The sequence below is a fragment of the Taudactylus pleione genome, unplaced genomic scaffold (genome assembly GCF_031769625.1).
Source record: "Taudactylus pleione unplaced genomic scaffold, aTauple2 ptg000114l, whole genome shotgun sequence".
In the NCBI taxonomy this organism is placed as follows: Eukaryota; Metazoa; Chordata; class Amphibia; order Anura; family Myobatrachidae; genus Taudactylus; species Taudactylus pleione.
In genome coordinates, this window is record NW_028284516.1 from 28,936,955 (window position 1) to 28,963,795 (window position 26,841).

The following is a 26,841-nucleotide window of genomic DNA, read 5'->3' on the forward strand; positions in this document are numbered from 1 at the left end:
CACTATAGTACAGTATGTGCCACCATACTCTGCATTCAGGGATTTCTCATAGAATGTGTTGTATTTAACATGAGACAAAACCTTAATTTTCCCAACTAGATTGGTGTTTGTGACTTGCTTAAAGGGAAGGGCCTTACACCTATGCAGTGCACATGAATTGTCAAAGCAGGTGCTGCAGATTTATTTTACTATTATTATTATTATTATTATTATTATTATTATTATACTGTACATGTTATGTATAGACTCTTCCATCCCTCCAAACACAGACAATGTGTGAGTTTAAGTTACATTTTTAGTTTGTGCAAAGTGTATATTTAATCATTGACAATCTAACAATCTTATTAGCACCGAAATAATTACACCCACAGTTTATATTTAATTGTATATTTCATTATCCTGAAAACTAATGTTCGTTTCAAGTTGAAAATATATTTTCTATATATGCATAATGAAGAGTAAGGTAAAACTGTTTGATTAGTACAATATTAAATGGATATAAGTTGTTTATTTATGGAAATGAGGCATTACAATGTACACCCATAACAAACCCGTGGCTGAAGCCACATTCTCATGCAGTGTGTTGTCTTTGCATTAAGGTCACCCACCATTAGGGACATGGTTGTCCGCTGTATTGCACAGATGGTAAATTCCCAAGCTGCTAACATTCGCTCAGGCTGGAAGAACATCTTCTCTGTTTTTCACTTGGCTGCGTCAGACCAGGATGAGAGCATAGTGGAGCTGGCTTTTCAGACCACTGGGCATATCGTCAGTGAGTATTTGGCTGATGCATGGCGCTAGCCTGACAATTGCAGCAAATGCAGAAAAATAACAATCGAATGTAAAATGAATTGTAGAAAGCCATGTAATGGAAGCTCTGGCTGTGTGCAACTTTGCAGAGCTCCTTATTATTAAATGCTTCGGGTATTCAGAGCATGAAATGTAATAGCATATACTACAGACATGTGTAATGCTTTTCAATTCATACAAAGTTAGCTGCAGGACAGATGTGTGCTGGCTTTATACTGCATTTCATGTATGGTAGTGACTGAATGACTGGGCTTTGTGGAGTACTCTCCCTGCAAACAGTTGTTATATTTGTATAGACTTACCCATAAGCCGCATGTTTATGTGCTATATAACTAGAGGTTTCAGCAGGCCTGCTAGTGGTGTAGCCTGCTTCTAACGTCACTAAGTCTAGTCAGGATGGCCAGAGGTTGCACTTTACACGTTTTATTTCAATAATAACAAATCCCCCATAAATGACTACTTTGCAAGGGTTGGGTAAGGGAGGCCGGCACTCAGGATCATCTAAATACTCTGCACCCCCTTCAGTTTCCTGTCTTCTGTCAGGATCTTGCGGGTTCAGGGATCTCATTAATAATTACTCATTACTAATGACAGAGACACTTTTTACGCAAATGAAATGTACAGAAATGTAGCAACAATGGCCGTAAGTAATAGCCGTCACAGAGACTGCATCTACAGCACTAACGTAATCCTGGTTTCTGCAGTATGTCTTTGGTCCTGTATAATTTCCTTATTTATGGGTTGTTTGTTTATTAATATTTTTTTTCTATTATATATAGGCGTTCTAGTTTTCTATGGCCTTACTGTGACATTGTTCCCTCTCTCCTTTCTCCCAGCCCTGGTGTTTGAGAAACACTTTCCTGCCACCATTGATTCCTTTCAGGATGCAGTGAAATGTCTGTCTGAGTTTGCATGTAACGCAGCGTTCCCGGACACCAGCATGGAAGCCATACGTCTGATCCGCCATTGTGCTAAATATGTGTCTGACCGGCCTCAGGTATGGATCTCAGTGTATAATAGACCCTTGCCAATGAAACATTTCAGTAGGATACTTGTGTGGCTTAATTTGCTGCAGAGATGCTGCGTGTCACAGATGGTATAGAAAGCTGTCCATACTTCCTGCAGTACAGCCCTATTGCTGCTTGGTGGTGACAGGCTAAATAAGCATGTAGTTGACGAAAAGTAGATAACCCTTCTGAATGTATGGGCTGCTGTTCTTTATACCAGATAACATGACCCATGCATGTTACTTCCTGTGAGAGAGTGATCGCTGCTTCTTTTACCCACTTTTCACCCTTGTTTATAAATGTTTGTGTTCTGCTATTTTGATATTTTTGTGGCTTAAAACTAATGGCTGTACCTATTGTTACTATTTATTTGTGTAACGCCAATATTCCACAGAACTGTACAACGAACTTGGTTGGCATTGCCTCCGAGGCCACAGTGCTGCAAGCCAGTAATGCTGACCACTGTGACACCCATCCCCATCTCCTTATCCTTAAATATAGTGTTATTATCTTGTTTTAACCCATTTTTAATGTCGCTAAAACAACCACACATTGTTTACTTTGTAATATATAGCTAAAAAAAGCTGATCCACTCACATATAAGTAATAATACCTTGCTCTGTCTTACAGGCATTCAAGGAGTACACAAGTGATGATATGAATGTAGCCCCTGAAGACCGTGTCTGGGTGAGGGGATGGTTTCCCATCCTGTTCGAGTTGTCCTGCATCATCAACAGATGCAAATTAGATGTAAGAACCAGGTAACAATCAGTATTTGCAATTCCAGTTTTAAAGGTATTTATAACACTCTGCTTGTTTTATATTTGTGTTATCAGGAACATTTCACTCTATTGGGATATAAATCAGAATATGCATCAGACAAAGTCGTTTCCCTCTGTAACACTCTGTGTATGATCTATAACATGTCATAACAGTGTTTTAAACATGTCAACAGCTTGTTTTCTGCAGCACATGATGGAAACAAAATACTCAATGGATTTATTGTAGAAAATGTGTCTGGATGGCTGTGCTTTGGTGGAAAAGACAATATGTTATCATAATCACAGTGTAAAGGGAAGGGCTTATATTCTTACTTGCACACTGGCTATTTACTGACACATGACCAATGCTTAAGCTGGCCACACATCTAAAGATTATCTGTCCAACCAGCCAACTAGTTGATTGGTTGGAATGAAAATCTGGTAAGGTATACAATCATCAATTTGCTCCCAAACACTGGAAAATGGAACAAAACTGTTGTTTGAACAAATTGTTTAGATCAAACTTGTCTGAACGACCATTTTCATCTGTTTTCTGGCATTTAGGAGCAAATTGCTGATCATCATTTACTCCCATACATTACCAGATTTTCATTCCAACCAATCAACAAGTTGGCTGGTTGGATGTAAGTTGGTCTAGTGTGTGGCCAGCTTCAGACCAGAGGTTCCCAAGGCTCCCCAACAGTTCAGGTTTTAGAGAGATCCATGGTTGAGCACAGGTGGCTTAATTAGTACCTCAGTCAATTTGATTTAACCACCTGTGCTCAACAATGGATCTCTCTAAAACCTGAACTGTTGGGGAGCCTTGAGGATCGCGTTTGGGAACCACTGGCTTAGACTATGGCACCATCATGAATTAGAAGGCTAAATGTTTTAGTGGGGGAGCACTAATTCTTTGCTTGGACAAATTTATCAGTAAATTTTTTAACAACATCTCGTCACACTGTTTAAATGGCCCTTTATTATTATATTTGTCCTTCCAAATGATAAACATAACAGAGGTCGCAGGAAATAATATTTGGGACTGTGGTCTGTGTGACATCACAAAATGGTAGTCTGGCACTTGCCAGAAGGGCTGCTGTGCTTCAGTCTATACGTTAGATTCAATTAGCCGCAAGGTAGCTCATCCCGCAAGTAAGTGCGGCTATAGACTTTTTGTTCACAGCCCCCATAGGCCGAGCTTTGTACAAACCAATGCGAGTCAGGGGGAAGAATGGGCAGCGAGGGAGGCAAGTCCAGTTGCAACGGCTACTCGTCCCTTCTCGCGGCTAAGTAAATTGACCCCTATTAGTGGACTGGTGCGGTCTGATGGGCTTTTTATGTCAGGGCTGTTTTTAGGGTTTATCTTAATTCTTAATTTTTGTATCTTAATTATGAGTTTGATGGTATTTAGCTTCTTGTATCTTAGTGTGTTAATGGGATATGCTGAAACCATAAAATATATTATAAAGTGACTCCATTCTTACAATCCTGCTACTTTTATTTTTGGAGAATATAATCTAAAAATGTCCTAAAGGTGCTATTTAGACAGGCCTCCCAGGAGCTCTTGCAACCCCCACTGCTTCCTGAATTTGGCCCCCAGACTGCAATGTCTGACAATAGAAGACAGCAGCACTCTCCAATATGGCGTTCCTACAAAACACATTTAAGGAGAAAAAAAAGTTAGATTCCTAGTGCCTTTATCCGCCACCACTGCGCTCTTACACAAAAGCACCTCTGCCTCATCGAAATGCAGCAAGATATATCCTATGTATAGGCAGCATTTATTTTCCATTTATCATGCTTTTAGTGTTCAGTAAATCCTATTCAGAGCTATCACCCTGCACAAAGGTCCTTGCTGGTAATGTTTGTTACATCTAATGGTGCATACACACGGTCAGATTTTTCCTTCAGATATGAACGATAACGATTTAAAAATCGTTCAGTCGTTCATATCTGAAGGAAAATCTGACATATCTGACATGCCTGAACGATGGACGATCAACGATGCGCGTTCCCGTTTGTCAGATAACGATATCTGACATCTGATGTGTTTGCAGTCAGACTTGGACGATTCCATTCATTTTAATGCAGTCAAAAATCGTTCAATCGTTGAAATCGTTCAAATCGTTCAAAACTTTGGTAAAATCATTCAAATCGTTCAAATCGTTCAATCGTTCATCTGACAAATCTGACAAGTCTGACAAATCTGACCGTGTGTATGCTCCATTAGCTGGATTTGTAGCTATCACATTTCCACCTTCCCCCTCTTGGCATATTGCCATATGTTACTAGGCAATAAGAACTGTACAAAACTTTTTTTTAACTAAGTAATGTTTCACTATAGTATCCCTGTTAGGGTATATTTATATATCAGAACTTTAGCCACATCCTCTGTAACAGCAGATGATATGCGGTACACACTTAGTTCTTACTGCCGATGCTTGTGTTGCTATGCAGCTAGAAAATGGCTATACCAGTTATAGATATTTATTTTTTACATTCCATTTACTTGCTTTTTTCTCTTTGTCACATACGGTAGTAAATGGGACTTGTTTAGTATGCACATCATACATATTTGTTTTGGATTGAGGGCTTCTTATTTAAACTATTAAATCCAATATAAATACTTTCTTTGCAATCATTGCAAGAAACATACAACTAAGCAATGCACTATAAATGTATATTTTTTAAATTCAAACATTGGAGACATCAATGTCATTTTCTAGAGCAGAGGTTCCCAAACGCGGACCTCAAGGCTCCCCAACAGTTCAGGTTTTAGAGATATCCATGATTAAGCACAGATGATTAAATATTATTGACTGAGGTACTTATTAAGTCACCTGTGCTCAACCAAGGATATCTCTAAAACCTGAGCTGTTGGGGAGCCTTGAGGACCGCGTTTGGGAACCTCTGTTCTAGAGGGAACTAATATTCATGATTCTGCAGCTCACTAGCAACCGGTGATATCCCTGAAAGTTACACCTGTGAAAGTGCAGCTTGTCAGCGTGCTAAGGCTGGCCACAGCGGGATGAGACCCAGTTCTGTCATTTGGCGTTGCACTCATTTTGTATCTATGCAATATAGCTGTGTAGTGTTCATTCTAGCACCCTGCACCTGTCACAAAGCATGCAATTCCGCTTTACTGTCTGGGGTGTCGCTCTCTGCTCTGGTGCTTCTAGCACACTCAGATGATGCAACAAACTGCTGAGATACAGACCAGAGTGTGCTAGAAGCACCAGTGCAGAGAGCGACACCCCAGGCAGGAAATAGGAACAGGTGCAGGGTGCTAGAAAGAACACTAGCCGTGTGTTTTGTTACCTTAAAAAATAGTATATATTAGGATATTGGTCTGCAGCGATGAAACTAGATCCTAATTATATAAATGCTTGATATATACATATATATATATATATATATATATATATATATATAATATATATAGAGAGAGAGACAAGTCCTGGTCGCACTCCTAAGACAAACTCCACAAACTGGAGTGCTTGGCACATAAGCATTGGTAGTGATAGTAAAAAAGGAGCCAGCACATCCATTTAAATGCAAAAAAATATATTAATGTTCAATAGCAATAGAAAACATGATGAAGTTCACCATAATAGCACATATATATGTAGACGGTCAGGTACCAAACAAGAGAAGCCAGGGTGGTCAAATACACTTGCAAAAGCCGTCACAGTGCATGGGAACATGAATTCAGTTAGCCGTCCAACAGCTGTTTCGGCGCATCCAGCGCCTTCATCAAGGACATCATAACTGACATATCGCGGCAACATATATACCCAACCTCATAAATGACAATCTCACTCACCTGCGGAAAGGCGCGCACCCGCAGCCTTCTCCAAACAACCCGGAAGCGCGGCTCAATACACGTGCAACATGCCGTGTATAGGACTTGTCTCTATGTAACATATAATATGCTAGTCAGCACCCACGTTTTACAAAAATATATTTATTTATTTTTTAAATTTCTGTTTTTTGAGTGTTACTATCACATTTTCGTGGTAACATGGATGTGGCTACTAAACATGTGGACGATTTGACTGATGTCAAGAGATTTGATAACCAGGACATTTCAAGAATTTTGTTCTCTGACACCACTTCATTAGCTTTTGATGTGGACAGCCAGTCTGAAGTGTACTTTATTGAAATTGAAAAAAAGAAAGGTGGAATTAAATCTCCACGGGCTTACATTATCGCAATACTACAAAGAAAAAGTTATACCCAGGGGCTTCCGCATCAAGAATCAACCCACGATTGGTAGATCTAACGTGGGTTTCTGTAAGCAATGGTGCCAAATTTTTAATGATTGTTCTTTTCAGCTAATGATACTGGTTATTGAACAAGTGAATATAGATTTGTTGTTGTTGGATAAAGAAATTCTTGCTTGTGAGAACTCTGGAATAGCTATTCTTAAATCTTATACCGCAGTGGATTGGTTGTCCAAGCTTGAGAGTGCTGTGAATTTATTTCATACAGAATTGCTTGTTTTTAAAAAAGGAAAATATAAGAGGGTTAAAGATGACTATAAGGAATCACGTGTCTATGGTTGGCTGCAGGGAAGTGATTCAAAACCAAATTGGAGAGGGGGTAATAGGTTTAGGAGAAATAGAGTGGATAGGTATTTCTCTGATATCAACACATCAGCTAGTGACTCAGATCAATCTCAACCTAAGTCTTTTTTAGGAGGCTCGATCACGAGGAGCAGGCGTCAAGACCCAAAAGGCCAATCAGAAGGGGCGGTGGGGGAGGTTCCCAAAAATGTAAAAACGGGGACAAGAAGCAAAAAGAAAGAGTAATATTCAATTTATCTACATACCCATTGTCCGCCGCTGACACGGCCGTTCTATCTAAAGGCCTCTCTTTTGCTAAGACTTATAAACAACAAGTATTTGATATTGAGGTGGAGCTTTACCGTTTTCATCGCTCCCTCAAACTCAAAGAGATTATTTCAATAGACATACGGGTTCAGCTATTGAGAACAAGGGTTTTAAGTCTAAAAGCTGTTTTGACCCTCCTGGTACTAATGCATCCATTGAGACGTTCATTAATTTGGTAAAAAGGGATACACTGCCATTTATTAGGAAACAGAAGATATCATGTTCTAATTTAACACAGATTGAGAATCAGGCATTGATGTCTTTAAAGAATAATCCTGATATAATTATTCGTTCTTCGGATAAAGGTGGATCGATAGTGGTTCTCAATAGAACAGTTTATATAGGAGAAATCAGGAGACAATTATCGGATGTCTCATGTTATAGGGAACTAGCTACGATCCAACCTATGTGTACAAAAAAGAGATTGATGGGATCATTGATCTTGGTCTGTTGAATGGTTGGATTGATGAGTCTACAGGGCAATTTCTGACACAGTCTCACCCGAGAATACCATTGATATATGTCTTGCCTAAAATTCACAAGACTTTGGTAAAGCCGCCCGGTAGACCCATCATATCCTCCATTGGTTCATTATGTCAACCCCTTTCTCAATACATTGATTTCTGGCTGCAGCCAGTTGTTCAAAATACGGAATATTACCTTAAGGACATGACTGATTTCCTTAAAAAATTGGATAACTTGGGCCCTATACCTAAGGGCAGTTTATTGGTTACTCTTGATATAACAAGTTTATATACCAACATTGACCTTGTTGATGGTATTGAGTCTGTCAGGAGTTTAATTTCCAACAGTCCACACTACAAAGGTCCTTGCGTAGAGTTTATATTACTGTTAATGGATATAGTTTTACGTAAAAATTATTTTTTATTTGAAAATTCTTTTTATTTACAACTCAGAGGAACTGCGATGGGGTCTAATATGGCCCCATCGTATGCAAATCTATATATGTATATGTATGAAAATCAACACATCATGTCGCATCCTATTTTTTCAGAATTTATTTTCTTTTACGTACGCTATATAGATGACCTTTTCGTAGTGTGGACTGGAGGAACTGAACTCCTGACTCAATTCATAGACACTCTCAATTGTTTGGACACCAATATTAGGTTTACATTGGCTTTTAGTAACATTACTATAAACTATCTTGATGTTTGTGTGTCCAATTGTGATGGTATATTGTCCACTAAAATTTATCGGAAGGAGACTGATAAAAACACTCTTCTTATGGCTGACAGCTTTCATCCGGCACCATTGAAGAAAGGGCTTCCTTTCTCGCAGTTGTTGCGAGTAGTGCGCATTACCTCTGATATTGAGGATTTATCCACTGCATTGTGGGAGATGGGACAGAGATTCGACAGAGGTTACCCAGATGTGGAAATTGATGAGGCTATTTCAAGATGTTTGAGTATTAGTCGTGAGGACATTGGTTACCAAACAATCTAAGTCTGATAAGGATCGGATGATTTTTTCATCAACATATTCAATTGCCTCCAGACATATTCGGGACACGATCTTACGTCATTGGCACATTTTGCAGTCTGATGAAACTATCGGTCGAAATTGTATGAATAAACCCCTCTTTTGCTATAAGAGAAGTGAGAACTTTAAAGACGTGCTTGCCAAGTCGGATATAGGACCAATAAGGAATAAAAATTGGTTACTTGCTAAAAATGGAGCCTTTAAATGCCATGGGTGTGTCAATTGCCAATTTTTAATTTTGGGTGATCATTTTTTTGACCCCAAGTCTGGTACCAAATATGAAATCCGACATCATCTTGACTGCAATAGCCGATTTGTGGTATATTTAATCAGATGTCCCTGTAACTCTCTCTATGTGGGAAAGACCATTCGCGCACTTAAGGAGAGGATCGCGATACATCGGTCCTCTATTAAAAAAGCCCTTGTCTCGGTGGATCTCAATACACCACCGGTAGCGAGACATTTTGCCACACTTGGACACACACTGAGAGAATTTAAATGCATGCCAATTGACCGTATCCCCCCTCTGTGACGTGGGGGTGACAGGAATAGGGCATTGTTACAGAAGGAATGCTATTGGATTGACCGCTTAAACACTGTTGTACCCAATGGGCTTAATGAGGGACAATACTTGAATTGCTTCCTTTAAAATAACCTATGCGGTGATATATGGTTCTAGATTGTTCTTAGATTATTCATTATTTGTATATGTGTACATTTGTTATGCCACATCCATGTTCTATGTTGTCTATTGTGTTTGTCTGTCTGTTGGTACTATACTATAATGTGTTTATCGTGGCATCATCTATACCCTACTCATTGGCTAACTCACTGATGAGCGTTGTTTACATTCTACTTTTATGTAGCTGTGCCTCTTTGTTGCAGCGCATTATTTGATGCATCTGTTTGTTCAACAACGCTGGTTGTTATTGTATTTGGTTGTCATGACACCCGTGACGTCACTTCCTGATGTGACGTCCGGCTGTTCCGGATGTTTACACACGGCAAGTTGCACGTGTATTTAGCCGCGCTTCCGGGTTCTTTGGAGAAGGCTGCGGGTGTGCGCCTTTCCGCAGGTGAGTGAGATTGTCATTTATGAGGTTGGGTATATATGTTGCCGCGATATGTCAGTTATGATGTCCTTGATGAAGGCGCTGGATGCACCGAAACAGCTGTTGGACGGCTAACTGAATTCATGTTCCCATGCACTGTGACAGCTTTGGCAAGTGTATTTGACCACCCTGGCTTCTCTTGTTTGGTACCTGACCGTCTACATATATATGTGCTATTATGGTGAACTTCATCATGTTTTCTATTGCTATTGAACATTAATAAATTTTTTTGCATTTAAATGGATGTGCTGGCTCCTTTTTTACTATCACTACCAATGCTTATGTGCCAAGCACTCCAGTTTGTGCAGTTTGTCTTAGGAGTGCGACCAGGACTTGTGTGTGTGTCTGTGTGTGTCTGTGTGTGTCTGTGTGTGTGTGTGTCTGTGTGTGTGTGTGTCTGTCTGTGTGTGTCTGTCTGTGTGTGTGTCTGTCTGTGTGTGTGTCTGTCTGTGTGTGTGTGTGTGTGTGTCTGTGTGTGTCTGTCTGTGTGTCTGTCTGTGTCTGTGTGTGTGGCTGCTTGTGTGCGCACCTAGTACACTTTAGCTAATTGGGAGCGTTGACTTTCTTTGTTTTCTCCTTTAAATATTTTACTGCAAAATAAAATGCACGTGTTAATTCACACACTTTCATTTAGACACGGAAAATATATATATATATTTGCAAAGATGTAATTGTACTAAAATCACAGGTATGCACAGTGTGAAAATGCATCTGATTCTCCACATGAATGTTAAAAACACTACTGTATCTCTGGTATATTTAGGGCCAGGAAAGGTGCATCTTGGCAAATGCTACAGGTTAATTGCATGTCAATCAACGTTCAGTTTCAGCATGTTCTAGTGTAATATGTCATTTCTCAGCAACCGCATTTTTACTACTCCCTTAATTTGTTAGTGTTTAAATTGCTCTTGTCACACACACACACACACACACACACGCTCTTGTCACACACACGCACACACGCTCTTGTCTCACACACACACACAATCAAGCCATTTTGTTGGCTGATCCATTTCATTTCATTAGGTACCAGTGACATCACTAAGTAAAGGACCGATTACCTTAGATACTGTATATCACAAGTTTCTAGTGAAACTTGTGTTCCCAAAATGTCTGCCTCCACTTTGTAGGCAACAGGTATTTGCATGTATTCGAGTGAATATGTGTGTGCAGAAGTGTTCTTTTGTGTAACGGTCTTTTTATTGCCAGGGGTCTGACCGTCATGTTTGAGGTAATGAAGACATATGGACATACATTTGAGAAACACTGGTGGCAGGATTTGTTCAGAATTGTCTTTAGAATCTTTGATAACATGAAACTCCCAGAGCAGCAGACCGAGGTGAGTTGCTGACACAGATAATGGTATTTGAAAAAAAAAAACCTCCCACTGAGGGCAGGTAACATTAAACAGTACAATTTTCACCATATGTACAATTGATGTGCTGAGGTGGCCGTACACTGCATATGTGCCCTTATCTCCAGGGGTAGCATATACTCCTCCTTTACAATAGAAGCATATGCCTCTGGTGTATAACATGATGTGGCTCTTCACAGTGGTAGTAGTAAGTGCTAAAAAATAAAGCGCACAATTAATATTGGCCAGGTAGTGTTATTAATAGGTTTTTGGCACTTTCAAATCAATAGTCACAGTAATCGCCTTCCCCTTAAAAGGTGATGTGGAAGTATGTTTTATTGCTGCAGACCGATTGCTGTATCACAGTAATGTGGATACATTGTAGTCGCAATATTTCTATAGTATTAGCATAAGTGTAAGAGATTTAGCGCGGTATCCAATTAGCTCCTAACATAGTTCAGGCGCTAATGGATAGCCGCGATCGTCGAAAAACAGGGATTATCCCCGTTTTTTTACAATGTTGTTTTTTTTCCCCCTATTTCGTTCAAAATAATTCTCCCAAAACATTTCACCCGCGTGTTTATCACGAGTCTTATGTGTTTTCGCCATTTAAGTGGTGAAAAAATGGCACTTATGTGTATATAATATATTCAGTTAGCAACAAGACGGCAATGGTGGCTGTCCAGGCCTGACACTTATATTTGACGGTAAGTGACATGTACTCATTGTATGTTCTTACTTGTGGTGTTTTAGAAAGCTGAATGGATGACTACTACGTGCAATCACGCCCTCTATGCAATATGTGATGTCTTCACGCAGTACTTTGAGGTCCTCAGCGATGTCTTACTGGATGACATTTTTTCTCAGCTCTACTGGTGTGTACAGCAAGGTGAGATCTTAGTGTATCTGTACTGTAGGAGCTTAGTATAAAACCTGAGCAGGACATTACACTGGAGTAGTACTCCTGTGTATGAGAGAAGCTTTGTTTAAATGTTGTAGCTTTTACTGCCAAGTATTCTGCTATATTTCATGATACCGCTGCTTGCAGGATGTGAATACTTTGATTCAAATACTTGAAAATATTGCAGCTTTAACTCATTATAAAATGCAAAACAATCAGAATGTTTATGTAAGATAAGTGAATTTCCATTTGCTTCATTGAATATTTTTAAGTTCCCATTACGTTTGTCTGTGCAATTGTTACATTCATAATTTTTTTATAAGGATCCTTTATTCAACAGTATGCACATTTATACATTGTAGCAACTGACCTTCCTTTTGCTACAGTGTCACTTAATATTATCAGTCTGGCATTTAGTGTACCATTGCTATAAAGTGTTTTATCTGCTTTGTATATAACATATTGCTAATTTTATATATGCTGTTGGCTCCTACAATCTTATACTTGTATCTTGTATTATTCTTACATTATTTAAATTCCAAATCCTGGCTGGAAATCTGCATTGTTGTGTAATGTGTAAGTCTCATTTTATTTTGGAGTTGTAAGGAGAGTAGGGTCAGGCTTTGATCATTTCTACCTGGTCTCATTTTTGTAAGATAGACGGAAGGGAAGCTTTTAGGGAGGTTTGTAGCCAAGGTGCTGTGCCTACTATGGGAAGGATTGTCATCCACACAGCTGTTAGTCTCCTATTTGAATTTAGAATGAGCCATTAATTAGTAAAGTCTGCACAGAGCCATATCCATAATAATAAACACATTTAGACTCTTAATAGTGAATATATTTATACACTGTATCTGGATAATCTTGTATTGCATTGTATTTTGCCTATCTCAAAGCCAAAATGCCAGGGTTATGGTAAAACACATTTTCTGGTTTCCTAGCAGTGTAATTGCTCTAATAATCAGAGTGTTGTGCTGTATTTATGTTGCAGACAATGAGCAGCTTGCTCGTTCTGGAACCAACTGCCTAGAAAATGTGGTAATTCTAAATGGAGAAAAATTCACCCTGGATATCTGGGACAAAACCGGCAATTGTATGTTAAATATCTTCAAGACCACGATTCCAAACACGTGAGTGCATTCGTTGTTGTGTATAGAGTGAGTCGCTGCTATGTAACTAATTGTGTATGGCGTGTGAGTCACTGCAAGTAACTAATTCTTTGGTGTGTGAGTCACTGCAGTGGTGTGTGAGCCACTGCAATGGTGTGTCAATCACTGCAATGTAATTAATTGTGTATGGTGTGTGAATCACTGCAGGTTAAGGAATTGTGTTTGAGAGTCACTGCAGTGTAACAAATTTTTTATATTGTGTGAGTCACTGAAGTGTACTTATTGATGTGTGAGCTACTACAGGATAACTAATTGTGTATAGCGTGAATTACTGCAATGTAACTAATTGTGTATGGTGTATGAATCACTGCTATGTAACTAATTGTGTATGACGTGTGAGTCACTGCTATGTAACTAATTGTGTATGACGTGTGAGTCACTGTAATGTAACTAATTGTGTATGGCGTGTGAGTCCCTGTAATGTAACTAATTGTGTATGACATGTGAGTCACTGCTATGTAACTAATTGTGTATGATGTGTGAGTCACTGCTATGTAACTAATTGTGTATGACATGTGAGTCACTGCTATGTAACTAATTGTGTATGACGTGAGAGTCACTGCTATGTAACTAATTGTGTATGACGTGTGAGTCACTGCTATGTAACTAATTGTGTATGACGTGTGAGTCACTGCTATGTAACTAATTGTGTATGACGTGTGAGTCACTGCTATGTAACTAATTGTGTATGACGTGTGAGTCACTGCTATGTAACTAATTGTGTATGACGTGTGAGTCACTGCTATGTAACTAATTGTGTATGACGTATGAATCACTGCTATGTAACTAATTGTGTATGACGTGAGAGTCACTGCTATGTAACTAATTGTGTATGACGTGAGAGTCACTGCTATGTAACTAATTGTGTATGACGTGTGAGTCACTGCTATGTAACTAATTGTGTATGACATGTGAGTCACTGCTATGTAACTAATTGTGTATGACGTGAGAGTCACTGCTATGTAACTAATTGTGTATGACGTGAGAGTCACTGCTATGTAACTAATTGTGTATGACGTGTGAGTCACTGCAATGTAACTAATTGTGTATGGCGTGTGAGTCACTGCTATGTAACTAATTGTGTATGACGTGTGAGTCACTGCTATGTAACTAATTGTGTATGACGTGTGAGTCACTGCTATGTAACTAATTGTGTATGACGTGTGAGTCACTGCTATGTAACTAATTGTGTATGACGTGTGAATCACTGCTATGTAACTAATTGTGTTTGACGTGAGAGTCACTGCTATGTAACTAATTGTGTATGACGTGTGAGTCACTGCTATGTAACTAATTGTGTATGACGTGTGAGTCACTGCTATGTAACTAATTGTGTATGACGTGTGAGTCACTGCTATGTAACTAATTGTGTATGACGTGTGAGTCACTGCTATGTAACTAATTGTGTATGACGTATGAATCACTGCTATGTAACTAATTGTGTATGACGTGAGAGTCACTGCTATGTAACTAATTGTGTATGACGTGAGAGTCACTGCTATGTAACTAATTGTGTATGACGTGAGAGTCACTGCTATGTAACTAATTGTGTATGACGTGAGAGTCACTGCTATGTAACTAATTGTGTATGACGTGAGAGTCACTGCTATGTAACTAATTGTGTATGACGTGAGAGTCACTGCTATGTTACTAATTGTGTATGACGTGTGAGTCACTGCTATGTAACTAATTGTGTATGACGTGAGAGTCACTGCTATGTAACTAATTGTGTATGACGTGAGAGTCACTGCTATGTAACTAATTGTGTATGGCGTGAGAGTCACTGCTATGTAACTAATTGTGTATGGCGTGAGAGTCACTGCTATGTAACTAATTGTGTATGGCGTGAGAGTCACTGCTATGTAACTAATTGTGTATGACGTGAGAGTCACTGCTATGTAACTAATTGTGTATGACGTGAGAGTCACTGCTATGTAACTAATTGTGTATGACGTGAGAGTCACTGCTATGTAACTAATTGTGTATGACGTGAGAGTCACTGCTATGTAACTAATTGTGTATGACGTGAGAGTCACTGCTATGTAACTAATTGTGTATGACGTGAGAGTCACTGCTATGTAACTAATTGTGTATGACGTGTGAGTCACTGCTATGTAACTAATTGTGTATGACGTGTGAGTCACTGCTATGTAACTAATTGTGTATGACGTGAGAGTCACTGCTATGTAACTAATTGTGTATGACGTGAGAGTCACTGCTATGTAACTAATTGTGTATGACGTGAGAGTCACTGCTATGTAACTAATTGTGTATGACGTGAGAGTCACTGCTATGTAACTAATTGTGTATGACGTGTGAGTCACTGCTATGTAACTAATTGTGTATGACGTGAGAGTCACTGCTATGTAACTAATTGTGTATGACGTGAGAGTCACTGCTATGTAACTAATTGTGTATGACGTGAGAGTCACTGCTATGTAACTAATTGTGTATGACGTGAGAGTCACTGCTATGTAACTAATTGTGTATGACGTGAGAGTCACTGCTATGTAACTAATTTTGTATGACGTGAGAGTCACTGTAATGTAACTAATTGTGTATGACGTGTGAGTCACTGCTATGTAACTAATTGTGTATGACGTGTGAGTCACTGCTATGTAACTAATTGTGTATGACGTGAGAGTCACTGCTATGTAACTAATTGTGTATGACGTGAGAGTCACTGCTATGTAACTAATTGTGTATGACGTGAGAGTCACTGCTATGTAACTAATTGTGTATGACGTGAGAGTCACTGCTATGTAACTAATTGTGTATGACGTGTGAGTCACTGCTATGTAACTAATTGTGTATGACGTGAGAGTCACTGCTATGTAACTAATTGTGTATGACGTGAGAGTCACTGCTATGTAACTAATTGTGTATGACGTGAGAGTCACTGCTATGTAACTAATTGTGTATGACGTGAGAGTCACTGCTATGTAACTAATTGTGTATGACGTGAGAGTCACTGCTATGTAACTAATTGTGTATGACGTGTGAGTCACTGCTATGTAACTAATTGTGTATGACGTGTGAGTCACTGCTATGTAACTAATTGTGTATGACGTGAGAGTCACTGCTATGTAACTAATTGTGTATGACGTGAGAGTCACTGCTATGTAACTAATTGTGTATGACGTGTGAGTCACTGCTATGTAACTAATTGTGTATGACGTGAGAGTCACTGCTATGTAACTAATTGTGTATGACGTGAGAGTCACTGCTATGTAACTAATTGTGTATGACGTGAGAGTCACTGCTATGTAACTAATTGTGTATGATGTGTGAGTCACTGCTATGTAACTAATTGTGTATGACGTGTGAGTCACTGCTATGTAACTAATTGTGTATGACGTGTGAGTCACTGCAATGGTCTCAGTCTGACTGTTTCTCCTGCACAGGTTACTGACTTGGAAACCTGCAGCTGGAGATATTGATTTAATTGCTCAGTCTGAAAAGCAGCTGGTAAGCGTCATATACTGCATTACTTGTATAATATCTTATACACCGTGTACAAGTCTTACTAGATCATTCTTCAGGAAAACCTAAGGTTTCATTATTGAGGATGGAGAAATCTTTCTGACCTTTTCCCACAGAAGAGGATTTGCCAGGCGTTCCATTGAAACCACAGTGCTTAGCTGATGATAGCTGGGTGGGAGTTTACAGAAAGATTTTAATTTGCTTACCATATTGCCTTGGTTATATTTAATTAACACATTTGTATGAGGAGTTAACCCTTACTTTGCGATGGAGTTTTTGTACAGTCCCAATACAGCCCATAGCCGATGCTTAACCACTTCTAATCCTCTGAATGCAGATTTATATCAACAGGAGCCAAGCTTACTTCCACCGGTTATAGCAGCAGTATTCTGATACATTCAGTCCCATACTTTGCTTTCAGTGACTTTCTTAGCTTCCAATATTTCACTATGTGAAGGAATATACCCCATCCTGAACACTTAAAATTCCTGACCACTCCGTGCTCTCTGCTTAAAGTGAACACTGTTTTCAGTGAAGTCAGGCAGTTTTGGTGATGTCACTAGAGTGACACCATCAGGGATTTTCCTGAGAAAAGGCAAGCTCACAGCGTGGTATGGAAGATCACCTGTGTCTGTCGTCACTGATAGATCCAGTGTAACCTGAGCCTAATTGTAGCTGATGTCATTCGATCAGGGCAGCAGTGTATAATGAAAGGCTCTCTGGTGTATTTTGTGCTAGTTTACAGCGCAAAACATTCTGACAGTTGAAAATTGTGTCTGTTTCAGGATTCTCTATCTCAGAAATCTGTGGATATCCATGATTCCATCCAGCCACGGACAGTGGATGGCAGGCGAAGTACCCAGCCCGGAATAACAGCGGTTTCCTTTGAGGAATCCTACTCTTCAAGACCCGGAGCAAGTGAGTTGCAGGTTTATGTAGCGCAGGATCTAATAGTGTGGAGCTGTGCGTTACAGTGTACAATCATACGTAAGACATTCATCTAATAAAAAGCAAAGTAAGATGAAAAAGTTATTGTATAGTACAAAATTGTGTTGTGTGGTGCACTCTACTGTTCTGTAGAATTGCTGCCTTTAGATTCTTATCAGAGCTTATTGCTGACACAACGCATTCCTCGCATTGTGTGTTTTATTACTGCAAGGCATGCTAGATTGTCTTGCTCATCAATAATATAATTTCTTGAGATAAGAAATTGCTTTGAACTTGAAAAGGAAAGTTCCATCAGCCAGGAGATAAATCATTGTGCTTGACTGTGTGTTTCTTGTAGAAGTTCCGGAACAGAAACTGTTTGCTGCATTGTTAATTAAATGTGTGGTTCAACTGGAACTTATCCAGACCATCGACAACATGGTGTTCTTCCCAGCAACCAGTAAAAAGGAGGATGCAGAGAACCTGGCTGCAGCTCAGGTGTGTGTTGTTTCCTCTATAACAAGTACATAGGCATAAAGGGGTATTTACAATGTCTGAGTAATAAGACTCCTTTGACTGCTTACCATCCAGGATGCCGCTTGTTTGGAATACAGGGTCCACTGTTTGCTGCAGGGTCACCTGATGGCTAATGTCTGCACCCTGTAACATGGGCTACCATTACATTTTATACATCATACATCTCTCTCCTAGGAATCTCTGGCTGCTCCATATGTTTGAGGATGTAGAGAAGGCAGTGGTGACTGAACCTTTAGTGACTATGTACAGTTAGATAGCCAAAGCACATTTAAGTTACCGTAATCTCAAGACCACATCCCGTGGTTGAAAAGGGCTAGCCCAACGACATCAGATGACGTTGGAAAAGAACAGTTTGTTCATGGCTGAACAGATAGCAGTGTAACAGTGACAGAGGAAGACAGGTCTAATAATTAGTGTCATTACTATAATGCTGTACTAAACTAGCACCTTCGCTTTCCTAGTGTTTGAGTGACAGCTGGCGATATTAAGCTGTGTGTTTCTGTCCTTCACAGAGAGACGCAGTTCACCTTGATGTTCACGTTGACACCCAGGATCAAGGCATGTATCGCTTCCTCACATCTCAGCAACTCTTCAAACTCCTGGATTGTCTGCTTGAATCTCACAGATTTGCAAAAGCTTTTAACTCCAATAATGAGCAGAGGACGGCTCTCTGGAAAGCAGGTTAGTGTCACCAATGTCTGTCTTGTAAAGAAATTAGTGCTTTCCGCTAGACTTTAATTTGCAGAAAGGTGACTCCTGTTTTTATCTGTACACATAGAAAAAGTAAGTAGTTCAATTCTTAATATCATAGTTTTCAGATTTTGACATATACAGTCAGGTGCATAAATATTGGGACATTGACAGAATTTTCATATTTTGGCCTCTATTCACCACCACAATGGCTTTGAAATGAAACAAACAAGATGTGCTTTAACTGCAGACTTTCAGATTTAATTTGAGGGTAATTACATCCAAATCAGGTGAACGGTGTAGGAATTACAACGGTTTCTATATGTGCCTCCCACTTTTTAAGGGGCCAAAAGTAATGGGACAAACGAAACAATCCTAAATCTAACTTTCACTTTTTAATACTTTGTTGCAAATCCTGTGCAGGCAATTACAGCCTGAAGTCTGGAACGCATAGACATCACCAGACGCTGGGTTTTATCCCTGGTGATGCTCTGCCAGGCCTCTACTGCAAATGTCTTCAGTTTCTGCTTGTTCTTGGGGCATTTTCCCTTCAGTTTTGTCTTCATCAAGTGAAATGCATGCTCAATCGGAATCAGGTCAGGGGATTGACTTGGCCATTGCATAACATTCCACTTTTTAGCCTTAAAAAACTCTTTGGTTGCTTTTGCAGTATGCTTCGGGTCATTGTCCATCTGCACTGTGAAGCGCCGTCCAATGAGTTCTGAAGCATTTGACTGAATATGAGCATATAATATTGCCCGAAACACTTCAAAATTCATTCTGCTGCTTTTGTCAGCAGTCACATCATCAATAAATACAAGGGAACCAGTTCCATTGGCAGCCATACATGCCCACGCCATGACACTACCACCACCATGCTTCACTGATGAGGTGGTATGTTTTGGATGATGAGCAGTTCCTTTCCTTCTCCATACTCTTCTCTTCCCATCACTCTGGTACAAGTTGATCTTTGTCTCATCTGTCCATAGGATGTTGTTCCAGAACTGTAATGGATTTTTTAGATGTTGTTTGGCAAACTCTAATTTGATCTTCCTGTTTTTGCGGCTCACCAATAGTTTACATCTTGTGGTGAACCCTCTATATTCACTCTTGTGAAGTCTTCTCTTGATTATTGACTTTGACACATATACACCTACCTTCTGGAGAGTGTTCTTGATTTGGCCAACTGTTGTGAAGGGGTTTTTCTTCACCAGGGAAATAATTCCTCTGTCATCCACCACAGTTGTTTCTGTGACCTTCCGGGTCTTTTGGTGTTGCTGAGCTCTCCGGTGCGTTCTTTCTTTTTAAGAATGTTCCAAACAGCTGATTTGGCCACACCTAATGTTTTTCCTATCTCTCTGATGGGTTTGTTTTGATTTTTCAGCCTAATGATGGCTTACTTCACTGATGGTGACAGCTCTTTGGATCTCATATTGAGAGTTGACAGCAACTGATTCCAAATGCAAATGTCACACCTAGAATCAACTCCAGACCTTTTACCTGCTTAATTGATAATGAAATAATGAGGGAATAGCCCACAACCTGTCCATGAAATAGCTTTTGAGTTGATAGTCCCATTACTTTTGGCCCCTTAAAAAGTGGGAGGCACATATAGAAACCGTTGTAATTCCTACACCGTTCACCTGATTTGGATGTAATTACCCTCAAAATAAATCTGAAAGTCTGCAGTTAAAGCACATCTTGTTTGTTTCATTTCAAAGCCATTGTGGTGGTGAATAGAGGCCAATATATGAATATTCTGTCAATGTCCCAATATTTATGCACCTGACTGTATGTGGGGTATTGCTTCTCTAGGAGTTCTAGGGGGGTGTTAGATACCTTATTTCAGCCATTTTGTAGAAGACTCAGATGATGCACTATGATTAAGTAAAATAGAAAAATCCCCAGCGCTCAAAAATCACACTTGCATTTCACAATTGACCTGCAGTGGTAGAGGATTAAAGGGGAAAAAACTGCAACCCCACAACAAACACAAAAGAAAAAGGAATGCAATACCGTGCTGGTACATATATAAAAAAATGTAATCAATTTATTCTATTTAGCAAACGAATATAAGGACAAATGGATATAAAAATGACAAGTAGCAGAATAATAATACAAATATACTAACACAATAGGACAATAAAATGAAAAAAATATATGCATACAAAATTATATAATTAAATTATGTATCATTAATAAACTGAAATGTTCTTAGTAGATTTTTAGAAGATGCTGTATTCTGAATTCATATAAAATATTATTTTGTTTGAAGCCATAAAGTTCAATTTTCTATCAGTAGGTCAGTAGTACCTATAGAACAATAAGCATTGTGTCCACCACTTGCTTGTATAAATAGATGGATGAATCCGCGCTGTTATCTGGAACAGCGGGCAGCGGGGAAAGTCTAGTAGTCGGCATATACAAACTGGCAGTTTAAACAGCGGCAGTGCGACGCCCTGCCAGGCTCCACGGATATCCTGGTCGGCTGTGTATTACATTCCTTTTTCTTCTATGATTAAGCATAGTAAAGAAGTAAGCTTGAAATACTTGAAATCCTTATATCAAGCAAGCTACACATACTTGGATTTCAGAGTTTTTGCAGCTGTAGTCTGGCTGTTTCTCTACCTAGCCTTACTTCTTGTTAATGAGGCCTATGTATGTAGAAAAAGCAAAATAGGGAATTAGTGTCTTTTCTCTGACATCCTATCTGAGTAACACTGGTTGCTATGGGGCATATAGGGCGCTGTTCAAGGAGCAGGCACTGGTGCAAACTTAAACTTGATTGTGGGCTGCCTCCCGCCACTCTACTTCCCATAGTGCAAAGCACCTGAGTTTTATTTTTTGTGCCCAAGGAGTGGGTATGTTTTTACATTCAGGGCTGTAAGTTTATTTTCTTATGGCAGTCGTCTTCATTAATATCATTAGCAGCAATGCTCGTGCATTGCTAATTGCAGACTTCTCCTGTAAACTCTGCTGGAGGGCAAGTGGGAGCAGCTTCCTGCACTATCCTTTTGTTCCGGTGCTCCTCAGAGAAGAGGTCCCCAGCCACGGACCTGTTGATGGCCGGAAGTGACCTAGAGGCGCCCTGCCTCTCTCACTGTGATTGTGATGGGACTCGCTGCGGTCCTGCCCCCAGTCGCTCTGTTCAGGCTGTCCGGGAAGGGTACGCTCTGTTCACACACAGAACCACCTTGTCTTTTCACTAAGACATAGCGGCCCTGAGCACCAGACCTTTTTTTCAGCCCAAGGTCAGATAAATTGGTTGTGGGTACTTACCGTTAAATCCATCTGGGGACTCTGTGTTTTCTCCCGTTCTGTGAATCACTTTCTTATTTTAGTGTTGTTCTTGTTACGTGTGTTATCTCTATCGCCTACGGCTTCTTAAAGTCAAAACTCAGATGCTTTGCATTATGGGATGTAGAGGGAGAGGAGACAGCCCACAAACAAGTTTAAGTTTGTACTTATGCCTGCTCCTTGAACAGCGCCCTCTATACCCTGTAGTATCCAGTGGTCCCCCAGATGGATTAAGAGAAAAATATTTTAAACTGAGTAGAAAAAAATCCTTTTTTTTTTTTTTTTTTCATACAGTGTTCATGTTTACACGGTGTTCATGTTTACACGGTGTTCATGTTTACACGGTGTTCATGTTTATACGGTGTTCATGTTTATACATGAAATTAATTTGTTTCATATACACCTTATACATACAGCCTGAAGGTTATTTTATACTATATTTTTTATAATTTGTGCTTTAAACAAAGTTTGTGTACATTGAACTATTCGAAAGAAACGGTTTCACTTTCTCAGTCATGCTACAAATATTCCGTATTTCGGAATATTTGGATATGGGAGACTCAACCTGTACTATATAAAAATGTTTGCAACATATAAGGAATGACTTGGCAGTGGGACCTCAGAACATAACTTGCCACCGGGTTCATTCGTTTTCACAATCAAACATTGTTTTTAAAAAGGCTCAGTAGCTTAGTCATAGGTAGTAAATAACAGTCTGTAGCCAGTAAGAAAAAAATCAGAATGTGCAAAACCATCAGTCACAAAAAGTGCAAGAAATGCTTTATAATTCTAAAGTGTCAGATCTTAGAAGAACAGACTACATTTCCACATTAGCAGAAGTGTATAACAGGCTGGTACATACACGCACCTTCCTCATGGGGCTCCTGGAAACCAACTACTGAAAGGTACAAGCATTAAGTATCCACACACACACTTCCAGTTATCCAAAACACTAATCCGAATCGCACACACTCGCCTGAAAGAAAATGAAAAACTGGTACCAGGGGAATATTGTGATGAACTTGTTTCTGCGGCTATTGGAATTGCCGCTTGCGTTCCGCCGACCAGAAGTAGTAAGCCGGTGGTGAAGCGCAACAGCGCATAAGCATAATTTATCCCGCAAGTGTGTAACAAACACAATGAATGTCATACTTGTAATATAGATGCAGACTGTTATTTAAGCACATGCACATAGATGCATAAAATGTAAACAGTGTTATGTTAGCGGCATGCAATGAGCCGGTCGTGGTGCACAGCACAAAATAAACCTATCGTACCTAAATATACAGTATAATGGTCACTGATCTAATATCAATCACTGTCACAATATGTAAGTAAGTTATGGTTAGACCACAAATATATAAATGCACAAACTCTACCTGCAACACTGGTTTCCCATGTGTGTTCTACAAATACCATTGGCCTTATGTGTATTCACCTGCTGCTTTTATATTCATCTCATATCTCAGTGCTGGTATTTGTAAAGTACATGACCATGATTAGACAGATATACCATTAGAGCACACTTACAGCTCGTGTAATATCCTGGCTGAATGTTTTATCTGTTGCTGTCTTCAGAATATTTATTTGTCCTAGTATACGGCATTATGCAAGAAAGAGCAGGGCAAAGGGCAGGGCCTCAGTTGGATCCTATATTATAAGTATAAACTTGTAAAAAAAAATATTTTTGGCAGAAAATAAAAGAAAGTGATGTTTTCTTTGCCAATATCCCTAGGTTTCAAAGGCAAATCGAAGCCAAATCTCCTGAAACAGGAGACCAGTAGCCTGGCCTGTGGTTTGCGGATTCTGTTCCGCATGTACATGGATGAGAGCCGGAAGAGCGCTTGGGATGAGGTCCAACAACGGTTACTTAAGTAAGTCCAGTTTCTGTCAGATCTTTGTCACAGAACCACATGGTCAGTTTTGTCTCTGTACTGCTGTAAAATACAAAAATACACACAAATCAGGCGCTAATATTAATATATCATTTTAAATGGTGTATTTATCTGCTCCCCCTAACAAGTAGTCTGGAAAATCCCAAGAGTTAAGCTGGCCACACACTAGACCAACTTACATCCAACTAGTTGGTTGGTTGGAATGAAAATCTGGTAAGGTATGACAGCAAATGACAATCAGCAATTTGCCCCCAAACGCCGGAAAATGGACAAAAACTGTTGTTTGAACAAATTGTTTTGATCAAACATTTAACAAACTTGTCTGACGACCATTTTCATCTGTGTTCTGGCATTTAGGAGCAAATTGCTGATCATCAGTTACTCCCATACGTTACCAGATTTTCACTCCAACCAATCAACTAGTTGGCTGGTTGGATGAAAGTTGGTCTAGTGTGTGGCCAGCTTTACGCAGAAAATACTGAATAGAACAGTAAAGACTCTGACAAATATGTCAGATATAACTTGTTTTATTTTAATAGTCAAAGTCAAACACTAAGGGCCGAATGCAATTAGCCTGCAGCCTGCATTTAATGTGGATTTCTGCACGAGCCTGAGGGAGGCTTGAACAGAATCCGCGGTAATTGCCCTTAGTGTGGGTTCCGCCAACCTGTTAATCCATAGCTCCCGGTAATTATCCTGCATCCTATTGTTAACACGCATTAAGCACAATTTTACCGCCCGAGGACAAGGCGTAATTGAATAGCGAGGCTACCGCCCTTTACCTTATGCAGTAAACTAATGGCATCTGGCTCTTAATGTGTCTCTAGAAACAAAGGTAAAAACACTTATTGTAAGAAACACTGACATGTGAGCAGCATACAATTAACTAATAACCTCTAATGTCCAAGAAATAGGTTCATCTGTGGCCACAGACTTCCAAGAAGCTATATCTGTTTTGTTTTCTGCTATAAACTTGTACCTTTAAATTCTATGCAGATTAGTTAGCGTGATTAGCTTCCAGTTCCTCATCAGTGGGTTAGTATTAGTAACAGCTGTTAGTTTGGATTATACTCACTGGTAATTGGACCGGAGACAACGGAGCGTCTGGCACAGTATTTGCATTCCAATGACTCCACAGTGCTAATGCAGGAGCAAAGGCGCACAGTGGGCCTAATACAGATATGTACGTAAACCCAATGGTTTACCTACATATCCGATGGAGGGGCGGCTGCGCATGTGCAAAACGGGTCCTGTGATCACGGTCGCAGTGCCCCCTGAACCACAGCCTTATTGACAGGCTTTGGCCGTTTGGGGGCAGGAAGGGGGTGTCGCCAGGCTGCGTTCCTGGAAATGGGGGCATGCTGAGGCCAGGGTCTGCGTAGTAGGATGCAGATTTCCTGGCCTCGCAAGTGGCCAGGAGCCGCCCAGGCTAAGTAAGCTTCAGCTACCGCAGCCTGGCCAAAGCAGCAACCATCGCGACCGTACATATCTGAATCATGCCCATTGACGCAGGTTAAAATATGTGATTTTATTACTATAGAATACACACCATTCTGCTGGTACAGTCACTTATTACTCTAGAATACACACCGTTCTGCTGGTAGTCACTTATTACTATAGAATACACACCGTTCTGCTGGTACAGTCACTTATTACTATAGAATACACACCGTTCTGCTGGTACAGTCACTTATTATAGAATACACACCGTTCTGCTGGTACAGTCACTTATTATAGAATACACACCGTTCTGCTGGTACAGTCACTTATTACTATAGCATACACACCGTTCTGCTGGTACAGTCACTTATTACTATAGCATACACACCGTTCTGCTGGTACAGTCACTTATTACTATAGCATACACACCGTTCTGCTGGTACAGTCACTTATTACTATAGAATACACACCGTTCTGCTGGTACAGTCATTTATTACTATAGAATACACACCGTTCTGCTGGTACAGTCACTTATTACTATAGCATACACACCGTTCTGCTGGTACAGTCACTTATTACTATAGAATACACACCGTTCTGCTGGTACAGTCACTTATTACTATAGAATACACACCGTTCTGCTGGTACAGTCACTTATTACTATAGAGTACACACCGTTCTGCTGGTACAGTCACTTATTACTATAGAGTACACACCGTTCTGCTGGTACAGTCACTTATTACTATAGAATACACACCGTTCTGCTGGTACAGTCACTTATTACTATAGAATACACACCGTTCTGCTGGTACAGTCACTTATTACTATAGAGAACACACCGTTCTGCTGGTACAGTCACTTATTACTATAGAGTACACACCGTTCTGCTGGTAGAGTCACTTATTGCTATAGAATACACACCGTTCTGCTGGTACAGTCACTTATTGCTATAGAATACACACCGTTCTGCTGGTACAGTCACTTATTATTATAGAATACACACCGTTCTGCTGGTACAGTCACTTATTATAGAATACACACCGTTCTGCTGGTACAGTCACTT

General features: G+C 39.8%; 1 protein-coding gene across 2 annotated transcripts in view; it reads left to right on the forward strand.

The window, feature by feature from the left end:
* ARFGEF1 (ARF guanine nucleotide exchange factor 1) overlaps positions 1-26,841 on the forward strand; it is a 216,465-nt gene that overhangs the window by 178,736 nt on the left and 10,888 nt on the right. For both annotated transcript variants that reach the window (XM_088471482.1, XM_088471483.1), the window contains 11 exons: positions 600-772; positions 1,647-1,807; positions 2,448-2,578; positions 11,295-11,424; positions 12,193-12,328; positions 13,332-13,470; positions 16,914-16,977; positions 17,778-17,910; positions 18,278-18,417; positions 18,969-19,137; positions 24,179-24,317. In XM_088471482.1, the coding sequence (XP_088327608.1) occupies positions 600-772; positions 1,647-1,807; positions 2,448-2,578; positions 11,295-11,424; positions 12,193-12,328; positions 13,332-13,470; positions 16,914-16,977; positions 17,778-17,910; positions 18,278-18,417; positions 18,969-19,137; positions 24,179-24,317 (1,515 nt within the window). The remainder of the gene's footprint in view (positions 1-599; positions 773-1,646; positions 1,808-2,447; positions 2,579-11,294; positions 11,425-12,192; positions 12,329-13,331; positions 13,471-16,913; positions 16,978-17,777; positions 17,911-18,277; positions 18,418-18,968; positions 19,138-24,178; positions 24,318-26,841) is intronic.